Raw genomic sequence first — 13148 nt, 5'->3', positions numbered from 1 at the left:
CCCTGTTTATGTGTTTCTACACTTTTGTTTACTTTTTGTGCATTTTTAGGATTTTTGAACAATATGTCTAAAGGCACTTCCACTTTAATTAGCTTTAAAATGATTAACGAAGCAGTGGAAAGGTAAAATTCCCAGAAAGGGTTGAAACTGAGCTCTTCGGTATGACACGCTGTAAAAGTGACAGATAACGTATTTTTAGGCCACGACATCATTAGAAAAATTGGTTCTAAGGAATTGGCTTTAGGTGTCTCCGCTGCTCTGGAAAAGGAGGTTAGTGGGGGTTAGAAAAGGATTTGCAGACCCTCCCCGGGCTTGGTGGGCATGTGTGGGGGGGGCACGCAGGAGGTGATACCCCTCAAGTGGGATGCCCTGAGGACCCCAGCCTTCCGCTTCCATGCCCTGGGTCCTTTCCTCTTTCCTGAGGCCTCCCTGGCCTCCAGCCCTGTTCCCTGGGTGTCCTCTGTCCTCCCTTCCTGGCTGGATTCTGGGCGAGGGGCCTCCCTCCCCACGGTCAGATCCCTCAAAATAGAAAGGCCCCGTTCTCGCTAATTCAAAGATTTCACTCTGGGTGGGATAGCTCTTCCTGAACGTCCTGCTCTTGTGGCGTGACTTTTTCGGGGTGCGAGGCTGAGGGTGGAACCTGATGGGGGAGGTCACCGCACCTCACGTTCTGGCGAACAATTTCTTGCGCTGTGCAGGCCCTGGGCTCGAACAAAATGGCCGCCCTCCTCACCTCCGATGAGAGGGTTCCCAGAGGGCCGGGTCAGAGAGAAGCCCGGGCTGTTTCCCTCTTTCAGCGTGGCGGCCCTTAGGTAGAAGAGGTCCCCCTGAGATAGGAACTGCCCCCACCGACCGGTTTGGGGCAGAAGCCCCTCGGCCCTGGGGCCCTGATCCTGGCCACGGTGGTGTGCGCCACGCAGTTGGAGAGCAAGGGCCCGGCGCGCTGCAGACCCTCAGTGAGTGCTGGTTGAATGAACTACCTGCGATGAGGGTGGGTGTCGGGGAGGAGCAGGCGGGGGCCTGGGTTTGTGGGCCCCGAGGCTGAGGACTGTGCACCTTTCGGGGGATTGTGGTAGGAGGGGGGCTGCGCTCTCCCCACGTGGGCGGCAGAGGCAAAGGAGAGGATGGCGGAGGTTGCAGCCAGGGAACCACAAGGGTCCCTCAGAGGGACCACGTCTCTAGGAAGTCAGTTCCTGTGAAGCCGGGGAGCGGCACCCGGGCGCGTGCGGTGGAGGCCGCATCCCGCGGCGGGGCTGGAGGGGGCTGATGGGGGCCGTGGGGAGGAGATGAAAGTGCCTGCGGGACCACAGACCCGCGCTGCGGCTGGGATGCGCCCTCCTGCTCCCCCCCAGCCTCGCTCCTCAGCCCAGCCCGGGCCGGGGAGGCTCGGGGCGCCAAGGGTGTGCGGTGCCTTGCCACTTGGGCCTCTCCTCGCCTCTCTTTGGGTGTCCTGCTCCGGGCGTGGGTCTGGCCTCTCAGAATTTCCTTCGCTTACCCTCCGCCCCTACCTTGTTTGTACGACCCTGGGCTTTGTGTGTGATCGTGGACTGTGTGAAGTGCAGCTGCTGCTTTAATGAGCTGCTCTGGGTCTCGCCCTGCCGCCCTCTTTCCCACCCATCCTCCCGTCATCCTCCCGTCATCCTCCCGTCATCCTCCCGTGGGGCTTCTGTGTGTTTCTCTGAACCTGTCCTTTCCCTTTCCCTTTTTTTAAAAAAAATATTTATTAATTTAATTAATTAATTTATTTTGGCTGCACTGGATCTTTGTTGTGGCATGCGTGTGGGATCTAGTTCCCTGACCAGGGATCGAACCCAGGCCCCCTGCATTGGGAATGCGGAGTCTTGCCCACCGGACCACCAGGGAAGTCCCTATCCTTTTCCCTTTGTCCAGCCTGCAGCCATCTCCCTGGCATCCGCCCCTGGGCTCCAGGCTGTGTTCTGCAGGCTCCCTTCACACGGACGCTTGTGGAAGCCTGCATCCCTGCCAGAGGCCTGGATGCTGGTTTCCAGGCCAGAAGGGCCTAGAGAGTAGTGGCAGCCGGAGAGAGGAGGGATGCCAAAGGAGAAGAGGCAAGGGGCTCTCAAGGTGAGCCCAGGAGAGCCAGACTTGCCTCCCGGTGTCTGAGGCACAGAGGAAGGGGGACATGGATGCAGGGAGTTGAAGGTGGAGGCATCAGCGTGGGGAAGCATAGGTGCAGGAATGCACAGATGTGAGCAGAGAAACAGGGAGAGAGAGAGGAGCCAGGGCCTCGGGGACCAGCGGGCCCTCCCAGCCGCTCTCAGGGGCTGTGGTGTACAGGATGCTACTGTACTGGGGCGGAGCGCCTCTGGGGAGGCTGAGGATGTGGAAATCAAAGGCCAGCTCTCTGAGGCAGCAGCGGAAACCCCAGGCACCAAAGCAAACAGCAGCTGGAAACCCAGAGCCTCCTACACCAAGCTGAGCCCTGGGGTGGTTTGGGGCAGCGCAGGGAGCTGGTGGCGAGAGGTGGCCCTTGCACAGACCCCAGGATCACCGAGTGGGGAAGAAAAAATGACCACCACTTGGGGAGAGGCAAGAATGTCCCCAACCTTGCTCAGGCATCTAGGCTGACTTTGGACCCCAGGGAAGGGCTATCCCACATGCAGACTCCTTCACTCTCCGTTCACCAAGGACACGGTGAGTCTGGGGTGGCGGCAGTGGAACCCGCTCTCAGATGTAAGCGCGCCCTGCCCTACGCTTTCACCCCAGCCTCCCCCTCTGTGCCACCACGGCCTAGGCCAACTTGCAAAACAACTTCTCCCGTGACTAGCCTCCCTGTTCCTTTCCTGGAAACCTTCTTCCTGACCTGACCTCTTCTCTTCCTATTTCCCTGGTTTAAAAAAATTCTATCAAGTTCCCACCATGAGTTAGGCCCTGGATAGTTCCTCTTTCAGGCAGATGGAGCAACAGGAGGGGGCTTTCCCCCTGCCCCCCAAACCTCATGAGGAGGAGCAAGCCCTCAGCACCCATGTGAGTGCTACATCCTTATCGTGGATCAGTGCCCAACAGGAAACAGAATGCATCTCAGATGGTTCAAGACCATCTGCAGAAAGAGGCGTGGACCGGGGCCCAACCAGCATGTTGAGGCACCAGATACCAGTAGGAAGAGGCAGAGTCTTGAAGGGGAAAGGGCCAACCTGGTGTTTCTAGAACCCAGTGAGGGTTTGAGCTGTGGTTAGGGGGCCCTCTGACAGGAGCTGTAGTCTCGCCAGGGGAGGGAGCGGGGAGAGAGGGAATACAGCCATTGCCAGAAAATATGCCCAGAGCCGGGAGAGAGTAAGGATAAAATACCCCAGCCTCTCTCCCCGGCCCTCCCATCTCTTGTGGGTGCTTCCCAGTGGCCAACCCCAACCAGGAGCTGGAGGGTGAGGGAGCCGGGGTGACACGCTGCGTAGGGTGTGTAGCAGTCAGCCTCCTTGTGGAAAGCAGGGCAGAGAGGATGGAGCATGCCTGGGGGGATGCGCACAAGAATAGGCAGCGTGGATGCGGATGATTGGGCTTCATCCAGGCCAGGCTTAGGTGCGTACAGACCCTTCAGTGACCCATTTTAGTAACAGAATTAACCTGTTGAGTACAGAAAAAAGTAATCAGTAATTTCCCCTCTTCTGTTCAATTCAATTTGGTTTAAGTTACCCAAACACATCCCGAGACCCTTCTCTGCGCTCCAGCTGGTGCCAGTGGCAGCATTGCTGGCTGGACCATCACCTCTAACCCAGAGGAGATCAAGGTGGTGGAGGAGAGGTGGGAACCCAAGTCATTGCACCCGAAGGTAGAAGGTGGGACGTGCCCAAGGGGGTGTCAAGTTCAGAGTGGGAGGCTGTGGGAGTTCAGAGGGGGCAGATCACTGCAAAGGTGGTCTCGAGGGAGAGAAAGACCAGGCAGTGGGGAGAGAAAGGTAGGTCTGGATGCACAAACTCTGGGCCAGGTGCGTGCCGACACTGCCCCCCAGCCGTCTGTGCTCTGAGGCCCGCGTACAGCCTGGGCCTGGAGTTCAAAGACACTTTTCTTTAAATTGCAGTATAGTTGATTTACAATGTTGTGTTAGCTTCTGCTGTACAGCAAAGTGATTCAGATACATGTGTATATATATACATATACATTCTTTTTCATATTCTTTTCCATTATGGTTAATTACAGGATACTGAATATAGTTCCCTGTGTTACACAATAGGACCTTGTTGTTTATCCATTCTGTATATAATAGTTTGCATCTGCTTATCCCAAACTCCCAATCCAACCCTCCCCCACCCCGCTCGAAGACACTCGAGCCTGCCCCTGCCTGCCTTCCAGGCACTGTCTGGTGGCCTTCCTTTAGTCTCTACTTCCTCCATGTCATCTATCTGGTCCCGTTACCACATCAAGCTTCCTAAAACTCTACAAAGACCACTCACATCTCCGCTCAAAAAAACAGCAGCGACTCCCAGTGGCCTGCAGAGCCGAGCCCTAACTCTCTAGCCTGCCTCTGAAGATTCAAGGTCAGGTTCCATGCGCCTTCCCATGTCACCCCCCACTACTTCCCTCCACAGCCCCCTGACCTTGCACATGGCACAGGGATGCCCCTCCCCTTTCCTCTCCCGCTAGCTCAGTGTTTTCAGACTTGAGTGTGCATCAGTCGCCCAGAGGTTTGCGAAAACACAGACGGCTGGACACACCCCCAGCTTCTGATTCAGCAGGTCTGGGGTGGACCCGAGAGTTTGCCTTTCTCACATGTTCTCAGGTATCAGCCGCTGATGATGACCTGTGACCACATGCTGAGAATCACTGCTCCAACCCAGTGCCGCCCATTCCTTGAGGCCCGTTCAGAGCCTTTCTGCGACCCTCTCCTCCACAGCCTTGTCTGTCTTCCAAGCCCACAGAAACTCTGAAACATCATCTTTCTCCTTGTCCCACTCAGAGGCCTCATAGGGTCGGTCTGACAGTGAGCAGGGAATTGCCCTCTGCTCTTTCTCTGACCGCATCACTCACACTGAATCAGGCCCCAAGTCCTGGCAGTTTTATTTTATTTTTTAAATATTTATTTATTTATTTATTTTGGCTGTGCCGGGTCTTAGTTGCGGCATGTGGGATCTTTAGTTGCGGCATGCGGACTTCTTAGTTGTGGCATGCGTGCGGGATCTAGTTCCCAGACCAGGGATCAAACCTGGGCCCCCTGCATTGGGAGCGTGGAGTCTTACCCACTGGACCACGAGGGAAGTCCCAGTCCTGGGAGTTTTAATTCAGAACTCCTCCCTCAAGTCCCTCTCTCTGAGTTCAGGCCTCATCTTCTCTCACCAGGATTCCTGAAATCCTGCCTCCAGCGCTTGACCTCCTCCAGCTCATTGTTTGCTCAGCAGCTGAAGGCATCTATCTTGTAAATCTACTCCTGTCCTTCTCTAAGTAAAGCTCCCTAGCGCCCAGGGTCGAGTCCCAGCCTCCCAGTATGGCACTCAAGGACCTTCATGACTTGGCTTGGCTCCCTGGTCCTAGTCCCAATTTACCACCTTCTCCAAGAATCCGTTTCTGGTCCCACCTGGCAGAGAACCCACCCCTGGCCTGAGCACAGCATGTGTGGAGCGTCCAGTGGGTGTCTTGTTAGAGATCTGCACGTCTAGATCCTGGCCTGGCTGTCCAGGTCCTGAAGGGGTCCCAGGCCGGGTGAATGCCTGCTGACTGATGACTGGTGTCTCCCCCAGGCCCTGCCTTTTCTTTGGGGGAAGGCCCAGGTCCCTGCCTGCCTCAGCAAAGCCACAATGGACCCCGGAACCTCTCTTAGGCACCTGTTCCTGGTGCTGCAACTGGGTGAGTGCTCAGACTTGGAGTCTGGGTGCAGGTGGCCTGGGAGGAGGGGCTGATTGGGAAATGCAGTGGGGGGGGATGAGGCGGAGGCAGGGCAGCCACACCCTCGAGGCCTGACCCCCTGTTTTTCTACCTAGTGATGCTCCCAGCCGGCACTCAGGGGAAAAACGTGGTGCTGGGTAAGGCAGGAGACCTCGCAGAGCTGCCCTGCAAAGCTTACCAGAAAAAGAACCTGCCCTTCAGCTGGAAAAATTCTAACCAGACCAAGATTCTGGGGCGTCATGGCTCCTTCTTGCACAAAGGTAGGCTGGTCCCACTCCCCGTTCAGAGAGGAAAGCCCCAGGGATTGAACACCCCTGGTGTCAGAGCCCAGCTCCTAGTAAACTCTGGGATCCTGGAGGTTCCAGCTGAGAGTCTCAGGGACTCGCCAAGTCCAGAGCCTCCCTCTGCTAGCTGCTGGTGGGCTGGGGAATGGCTTCTGGTGGTCTATTATAATTTCATTATTTTAATGGATATTAGAAAAATAACTATCATATAAAACCCATGATTTCATGAATACTGTTGCTACAGATCCATGACCATACTTTGTTTACTTCCATTAAAAGCAATAGAATGATTTATTTCTAGCTTTTAAAGTGGAAAGAATTAAGATTTCAGTATTTCTTAGGAACGTTATTTTGCAGTAAAGGAGATTACTTTCTCACGTAAATTTTACTCTCATGCTTCTCTTTAAATAACTCTTCTTTCTTCTGTGTATGACCTCTAATATTCAGCACATTATTGAATGAGAGTGTCATATAAGTCAAAAGTAGAAAAAAAAAGGAGTCAAAATGCCACCAGTGGCACCGCTAGCAGCATGAGGGGTGGAGCCTCGGATGCTCCAGGATCGTGAAGAGTTGCCCCAGGGAGAGGGGAGGATGGGGGCTATGGCTGCTTCTTCTAGATGCTAAGGAATGCAGCTGGACCTGGATCCCAAGCAGGCTCTCCATATCAAGCACACCCGGAGGACAACGCCTAGCTGGAGGACCAAGCAGAGCAGAGACGGCCAGCCACCCTGTGCCTTTGGATTGAAGAATTTAACCCATTTACATGTAAGCTGTGTGGCTGACAGGGTCTTAGTGCTCTGGCCGGGTGTCAGGCCTGTGCCTCTGAGGTGGGAGAGCCGAGTTCAGGACATTGGACCACCAGAGACCACCTGGCCCCATGTAATATCAACCGGCGAGAGCTCTCCCAGAGATCTCCGTCTCATCTCCATCTCAACACTAAGACCCAACTCCACTCAATGACCAGCAAGCTCCAGTGCTGGACACCCCATTCCAAACAACTAGCAAGACAGGAACACAACCCCATGCATTAGCAGAGAGGCTGCCTAAAATCATAATAAGTTCACAGACACTCCAAAACACACCACCGGACGTGGTCCTGCCCACCAGAAAGACAAGATCCAGACTCACCCACCAGGACACAGGCACCAGTCCCCTCCACCAGGAAGCCTACACAACTCACTGAACCAACCTTACCCACTAGGGGCAGACACCAAAAACAACAGGAACTACGAACTTGCAGCCTCTGAAAAGGAGACCCCAAACACAGTAAGTTAAGCAAAATGAGAAGACAGAGAAATACACAGCAGATGAAGGAGCAAAGTAAAAACCCACCAAACCAAACAAATGAAGAGGAAATAGGCAGTCTACCTGAAAAAGAATTCAGAGTAATGATAGTAAAGATGATCCAAAATCTTGGAAACAGAATGGAGAAAATACAAGAAACGTTTAACAAGGACCTAGAAGAACTAAAGAGCAAACAAACAATGATGAACAACACAGTAAATGAAATTAAAAATTCTCTAGAAGGAATCAATAGCAGAATAACTGAGGCAGAAGAACGGATAAGTGACCTGGAAGATAAAATAGTGGAAATAACTACCACAGAGCACAATAAAGAAGAAAGAATGAAAAGAATTGAGGACAGCCTCAGAGACCTCTGGGACAACATTAAACGCACCAACATTCGAATTATAGTGGTCCCAGAAGAAGAAGAGAAAAAGAAAGGGACTGAGAAAATATTTGAAGAGATTATAGTTGAAAACTTCCCTAATATGGGAAAGGAAATAGTCAGTCAAGTCCAGGAAGCACAGAGAGTCCCATACAGGATAAATCTAAGGAGAAACATGCCAAGACACATATTAATCAAACTAGCAAAAACTAAATACAAAGAAAAAATATTAAAAGCAACAAATAATATAGAAGGGAATCCCCATAAGGTTAACAGCTGATCTTTCCGCAGAAACTCTGCAAGCCAGAAGGGAGTGGCAGGATATATTTAAAGTGATGAAAGGGAAACCTACAACCAAGATTACTCTACCCAGCAAGGATCTCATTCAGATTCTACGGAGAAATTAAAACCTTTACAGACAAGCAAAAGCTAAGAGAATTCATCACCACCAAACCAGCTTTACAACAAATGCTAAAGGAACTTCTCTAGGCAGGAAACACAAGAGAAGGAAAAGACCTGCAATAACAAACCCAAAGCAATTAAGAAAATGGTAATAGGAACATACATAGCAATAATTACCTTAAATGTAAATGGATTAAATGCTCCAGCCAAAAGACATAGACTGGTTGAACGGATACAAAAACAAGAACCATATATATGCTGTCTACAAGAGACCCACTTCAGACCTAGGGACACATACAGACTGAAAGTGAGGGGATGGAAAAAGATATTCCATGCAAATGGAGATCAAAAGAAAGCTGGAGTAGCAATTCTCATATCAGACAAAATAGACTTTAAAATAAAGACTATTACAAGAGACAAAGAAGGACACTACATAATGATCAAGGGATCAATCCAAGAAGATATAACAATTGTAAATATTTATGCACCCAACATAGGAGCACTTCAATACGTAAGGCAAATGCTAACAGCCATAAAAGGGGAAATCAACAGTAACACAATAATAGTAGGCAACTTTAACACCCTACTCTCACCAATGGACAGACCATCCAAAATGAAAATAAATAGGGAAACACAAGCTTTAAATGACACATTAAACCAGATGGACTTAATTGATATTTTTGGACATTCCATCCAAAAACAACAGAATACAGTTTCTTCTCAAGTGCTCATGGAACATTCTCCAGGATACACCATATCTTGGGTCACAAATCAAGCCTTGGTAAATTTAAGAAAATTGAAATCATATCAAGTATCTTTTCCGACCACAACACTATGAGACTAGATATCAATTACAGGAAAAAAAACTGTAAAAAATACAAACACATGGAGGCTAAACAATATGCTACTAAATAACCAAGAGATCACTGAAGAAATCAAAGAGGAAATTAAAAAACACCTGGAAACAAATGACAATGAAAACACGACTACCCAAAACCTATGGGATGCAGCAAAAGCAGTTCTAGGAGGGAAGTTTATAGCAATACAATCCTACCTCAAGAAACAAGAAACATCTCAAATAACCTAACCTTATACCTAAAGCAATTAGAGAAAGAAGAACAAAAAACCCCCCAAAATTAGCAGAAGGAAAGAAATCATAAAGATCAGATCAGAAATAAATGAAAAAGAAATGAAGGAAACAATAGCAAAGATCAATAAAAGTAAAAGCTGGGTTCTTTGAGAAGATAAACAAAATTGGTAAAGCACTAGCCAGACTCATCAAAAAAAAAAAGAGAGAAGACTCAAATCAACAAAATTAGAAAGGAAAAAGGAGAAGTAACAGATGACCCTGCAGAAATACAAAGAATCATGAGGGATTACTACAAGCAACTATACACCAATAAAATGGACAGCCTGGAAGAAATGGAGAAATTCTCAGAAAAGCACAACCTTCTGAGACTGAACCAAGAAGAAATAGAAAATATGAACAGCCCAGTCACAAGCACTGAAATTGAAACTGTGATTAAAAATCTTCCAACAAACAAAAGCCCAGGACCAGATGGCTTCACAGGTGAATTCTATCAAACATTTAGAGAAGAGCTAACACCTATCCTTCTCAAACTCTTCCAAAATATAGCAGAGGGAGGAACACTCCCAAACTCATCCTATGAGGCCACCATCACCCTGATACCAAAATCAGACAAAGATGTGAAAAAAAAAAAGAAAACTACAGGCCAATATCACTGATGAACATAGATGCTAAAGTCCTCAACAAAATACTGGCAAACAGAATCCAACAGCACACTGAAAGGATCATACACCATGATCAAGTAGGGTTTATCCCAGGAATGCAAGGATTCTTCAATATATGCAAATCAATCAATGTGATACACCATATTAACAAACTGAAGGATAAAAACCATATGATAATCTCAATAGATGCAGAAAAAGCTTTTGACAAAATTCAACACCCATTTATGATAAAAACCCTCCAGCAAGTAGGCACAGAGGGAACTTACCTCAACATAATAAAGGCCATATATGATAAACCCACAGCCAACATCGTCCTCAATGGTGAAAAACTGAAGCCATTTCCACTAAGATCAGGAACAAGACAAGGTTGCCCACTCTCACCACTATTATTCAACATAGTTTTGGAAGTTTTAGCCCCAGCAATCAGAGAAGAAAAAGAGATAAAAGGAATCCAAATCGGAAAAGAAGAAGTAAAACTGTCACTCTTTGCAGATGATATGATACTATACATAGAGAATCCTAAAGAGGCTACCAGAAAACTACTAGAGCTAATCAATGGATTTGGTAAAGTTGCAGGATACAAAATTAATGCACAGAAATCTCTTACATTCCTATATACTAATGATGAAAAATCTGAAAGAGAAATTAAGGAAACACTCCCATTTACCGCTGCAATGAAAAGAATAAAATATCTAGGAATAAACCTACCTAAGGAGACAAAAGGCCTGTATCCAGAAAACTATAAGACACTGATGAAAGAAATTAAAGATGATACAAATAGATGGAGAGATATACCATGTTCTTGGATTGGAAGAATCAACATTGTGAAAATGACTATACTACCCAAAGCAATCTACAGATTCAATGCAATCCCTATCAAACTACCAATGGCATTTTTCACAGAACTAGAACAAAAAATTTCACAATTTGTATGGAAAAACAAAAGACCCCGAATAGCCAAAGCAATCTTGAGAAAGAAAAATGGAGCTGGAGGAATCAGGCTCCCTGACTTCAGACTATGCTACAAAGCTACAGTAATCAAGACAGTATGGTACTGGCACAAAAACAGAAATACAGATCAGTGGAACAGGATAGAAAGCCCAGATATAAACCCACACACATATGGTTACCTTATCTTTGATAAAGGAGGCAAGAATATACAATGGAGGAAAGACAGCCCTTCAATAAGTAGTGCTGGGAAAACTGGACAGCTACATGTAAAAGAATGAAATTAGAACACTCCCTAGCACCATACACAAAAGTAAACTCAAAATGGATTAAAGACCTAAATGTAAGGCCAGACACTATAAAACTCTTAGAGGAAAACATAGGCAGAACACTCTACGACATAAATTACAGCAAGATCCTTTTTGACCCACCTCCTAGAGAAAGGGAAATAAAAACAAAAATAAACAAATGGGACCTAATGAAACTTAAAAGCTTTTGCACAACAAAGGAAACCATAAACAAGACAAAAAGACAACCTCAGAATGGGAGAAAATATTTGCAAATGAAGCAACTGACAAAGGATTAATCTCCAAAATATACAAGCAGCTCATGCAGCTCAATATCAAAAAAAAAAAACAACCCAATCCAAAAATGGGCAGAAGACCTAAATAGACATTTCTCCAAAGAAGATATACAGATTGCCAACAAACACATGAAAGGATGCTCAACATCACTAATCATTAGAGAAATGCAAATCAAAACTACAATGAGGTATCACCTCACACTAGTCAGAATGGCCATCATCAAAAAATCTAGAAACAACAAATGCTGGAGAGGGTGTGGAGAAAAGGGAACCCTCTTGCACTGTTGGTGGGAATGTAAATTGATACAGTCACTATGGAGAATAGTATGGAGGTTCCTTAAAAAACTAAAAAGAACTGCCGTACAACACAACAATCCCACTACTGGGCATATACCCTGAGAAAACCATAATTCAAAAAGAATTATGTACCACAATATTCATTGCAGCACTATTTACAATAGCCAGGACATGGAAGCAACCTAAGTGTCCATCGACAGATGAATGGATAAAGAAGATGTGGCACATATATACAGTGGAATATTACTCAGCCATAAAAAGAAACAAAATTGTGTTATTTGTAGTGAAGTGGATGGACATAGAGTCTGTCATACAGAGTGAAGTAAGTCAGAAAGAGAAAAACAAATACCATATGCTAACACATAGATATGGAATCTAGAAGAAAAAAAAAAAGGTTCTGAAGAACCTAGGGGCAGCACAGGAATAAAGACGCAGATGTAGAGAATAGACTTGAGGACACGGGGAGGGGGAAGGGTAAGCTGGGACGAAGTGAGAGAGTGGCATTGACATATATACACTACCAAATGTAAAATAGATAGCTAGTGGGAAGCAGCCGCATAGCACAGGGAGATCAGCTCGGTGCTTTGCGACCACCTAGAGGGGTGGGATAGGGAGAGAGTGAGGGAGACGCAAGAGGGAGGGGATATGGGGATGTATGTAAACGTATAGCTGATTCACTTTGTTATACAGCAGAAACTAACACAACATTGTAAAGCAATTATACTCCAATAAAGATGTTAAAAAAAAAATGCCACCAGCATGAAATGTATTTTTATAAACATATTTTTCATTTTATAAGTTTATTCAATTTATTATTGTTTGCATTTCATTGCTTATTTTTAACATTTTTAAAAATTTTCATACATATATAAAAGTAAAATATTTATATAATGAACCCCATGTATCCCACTCAGCTTCAACAATTATCAATTTGTGGCCAATTTTGTTTCATCTATATTCCCAACTCCCCACCACCATATTATTGTATAGCAAATACCAGACTTGTGTCACTTAATCTGTAAATACTTCAGTACGTATCTTTAAAATGTAATGACTTTTAAAAAACATATCCACAGTAAGGACCTACTGTATAGCACAGGGATCTATATTCAGTATCTTGTAATAACCTATAATGGAAAAGAATCTGAAAAAGAATATATATATATATATATATATATATCACTTTGCTGTACACCTGAAACACTGCATATCAACTATACTTCAATTTAAAAAAACACATCTACAGTATCATTATCAATGCTTAAAAATTAAAAGTAATTCCTTAATGACAATAAATATCCAATCAGTGTTCAAATTTTCCCAGTTGCCTCATAGTAGTATTTTTACATTTGGTCTATTTGAATCAGAATTCAAATAA

General features: G+C 46.4%; 1 protein-coding gene across 2 annotated transcripts in view; it reads left to right on the top strand.

The window, feature by feature from the left end:
- Positions 1-5747: 5747 nt before the first annotated feature.
- The window catches only part of CD4 (CD4 molecule), a 28172-nt gene continuing 20771 nt past the window's right edge, over positions 5748-13148 (top strand). Inside the window, exons 1-3 of one of the 2 annotated variants that reach the window (XM_061204982.1) lie at positions 5748-5796; positions 5931-6095; positions 10185-10187. In XM_061204982.1, coding sequence (XP_061060965.1) covers positions 5748-5796; positions 5931-6095; positions 10185-10187 — 217 coding nt within the window. The remainder of the gene's footprint in view (positions 5797-5930; positions 6096-10184; positions 10188-13148) is intronic. The other variant, XM_061204981.1, reaches the window with a different exon arrangement.

The sequence above is a fragment of the Eubalaena glacialis genome, chromosome 11, assembly GCF_028564815.1.
Source record: "Eubalaena glacialis isolate mEubGla1 chromosome 11, mEubGla1.1.hap2.+ XY, whole genome shotgun sequence".
NCBI classification, from domain to species: Eukaryota; Metazoa; Chordata; class Mammalia; order Artiodactyla; family Balaenidae; genus Eubalaena; species Eubalaena glacialis.
Note: the sequence above shows the minus strand (reverse complement) of the source record. Positions and strands in the feature narration are given on the sequence as shown.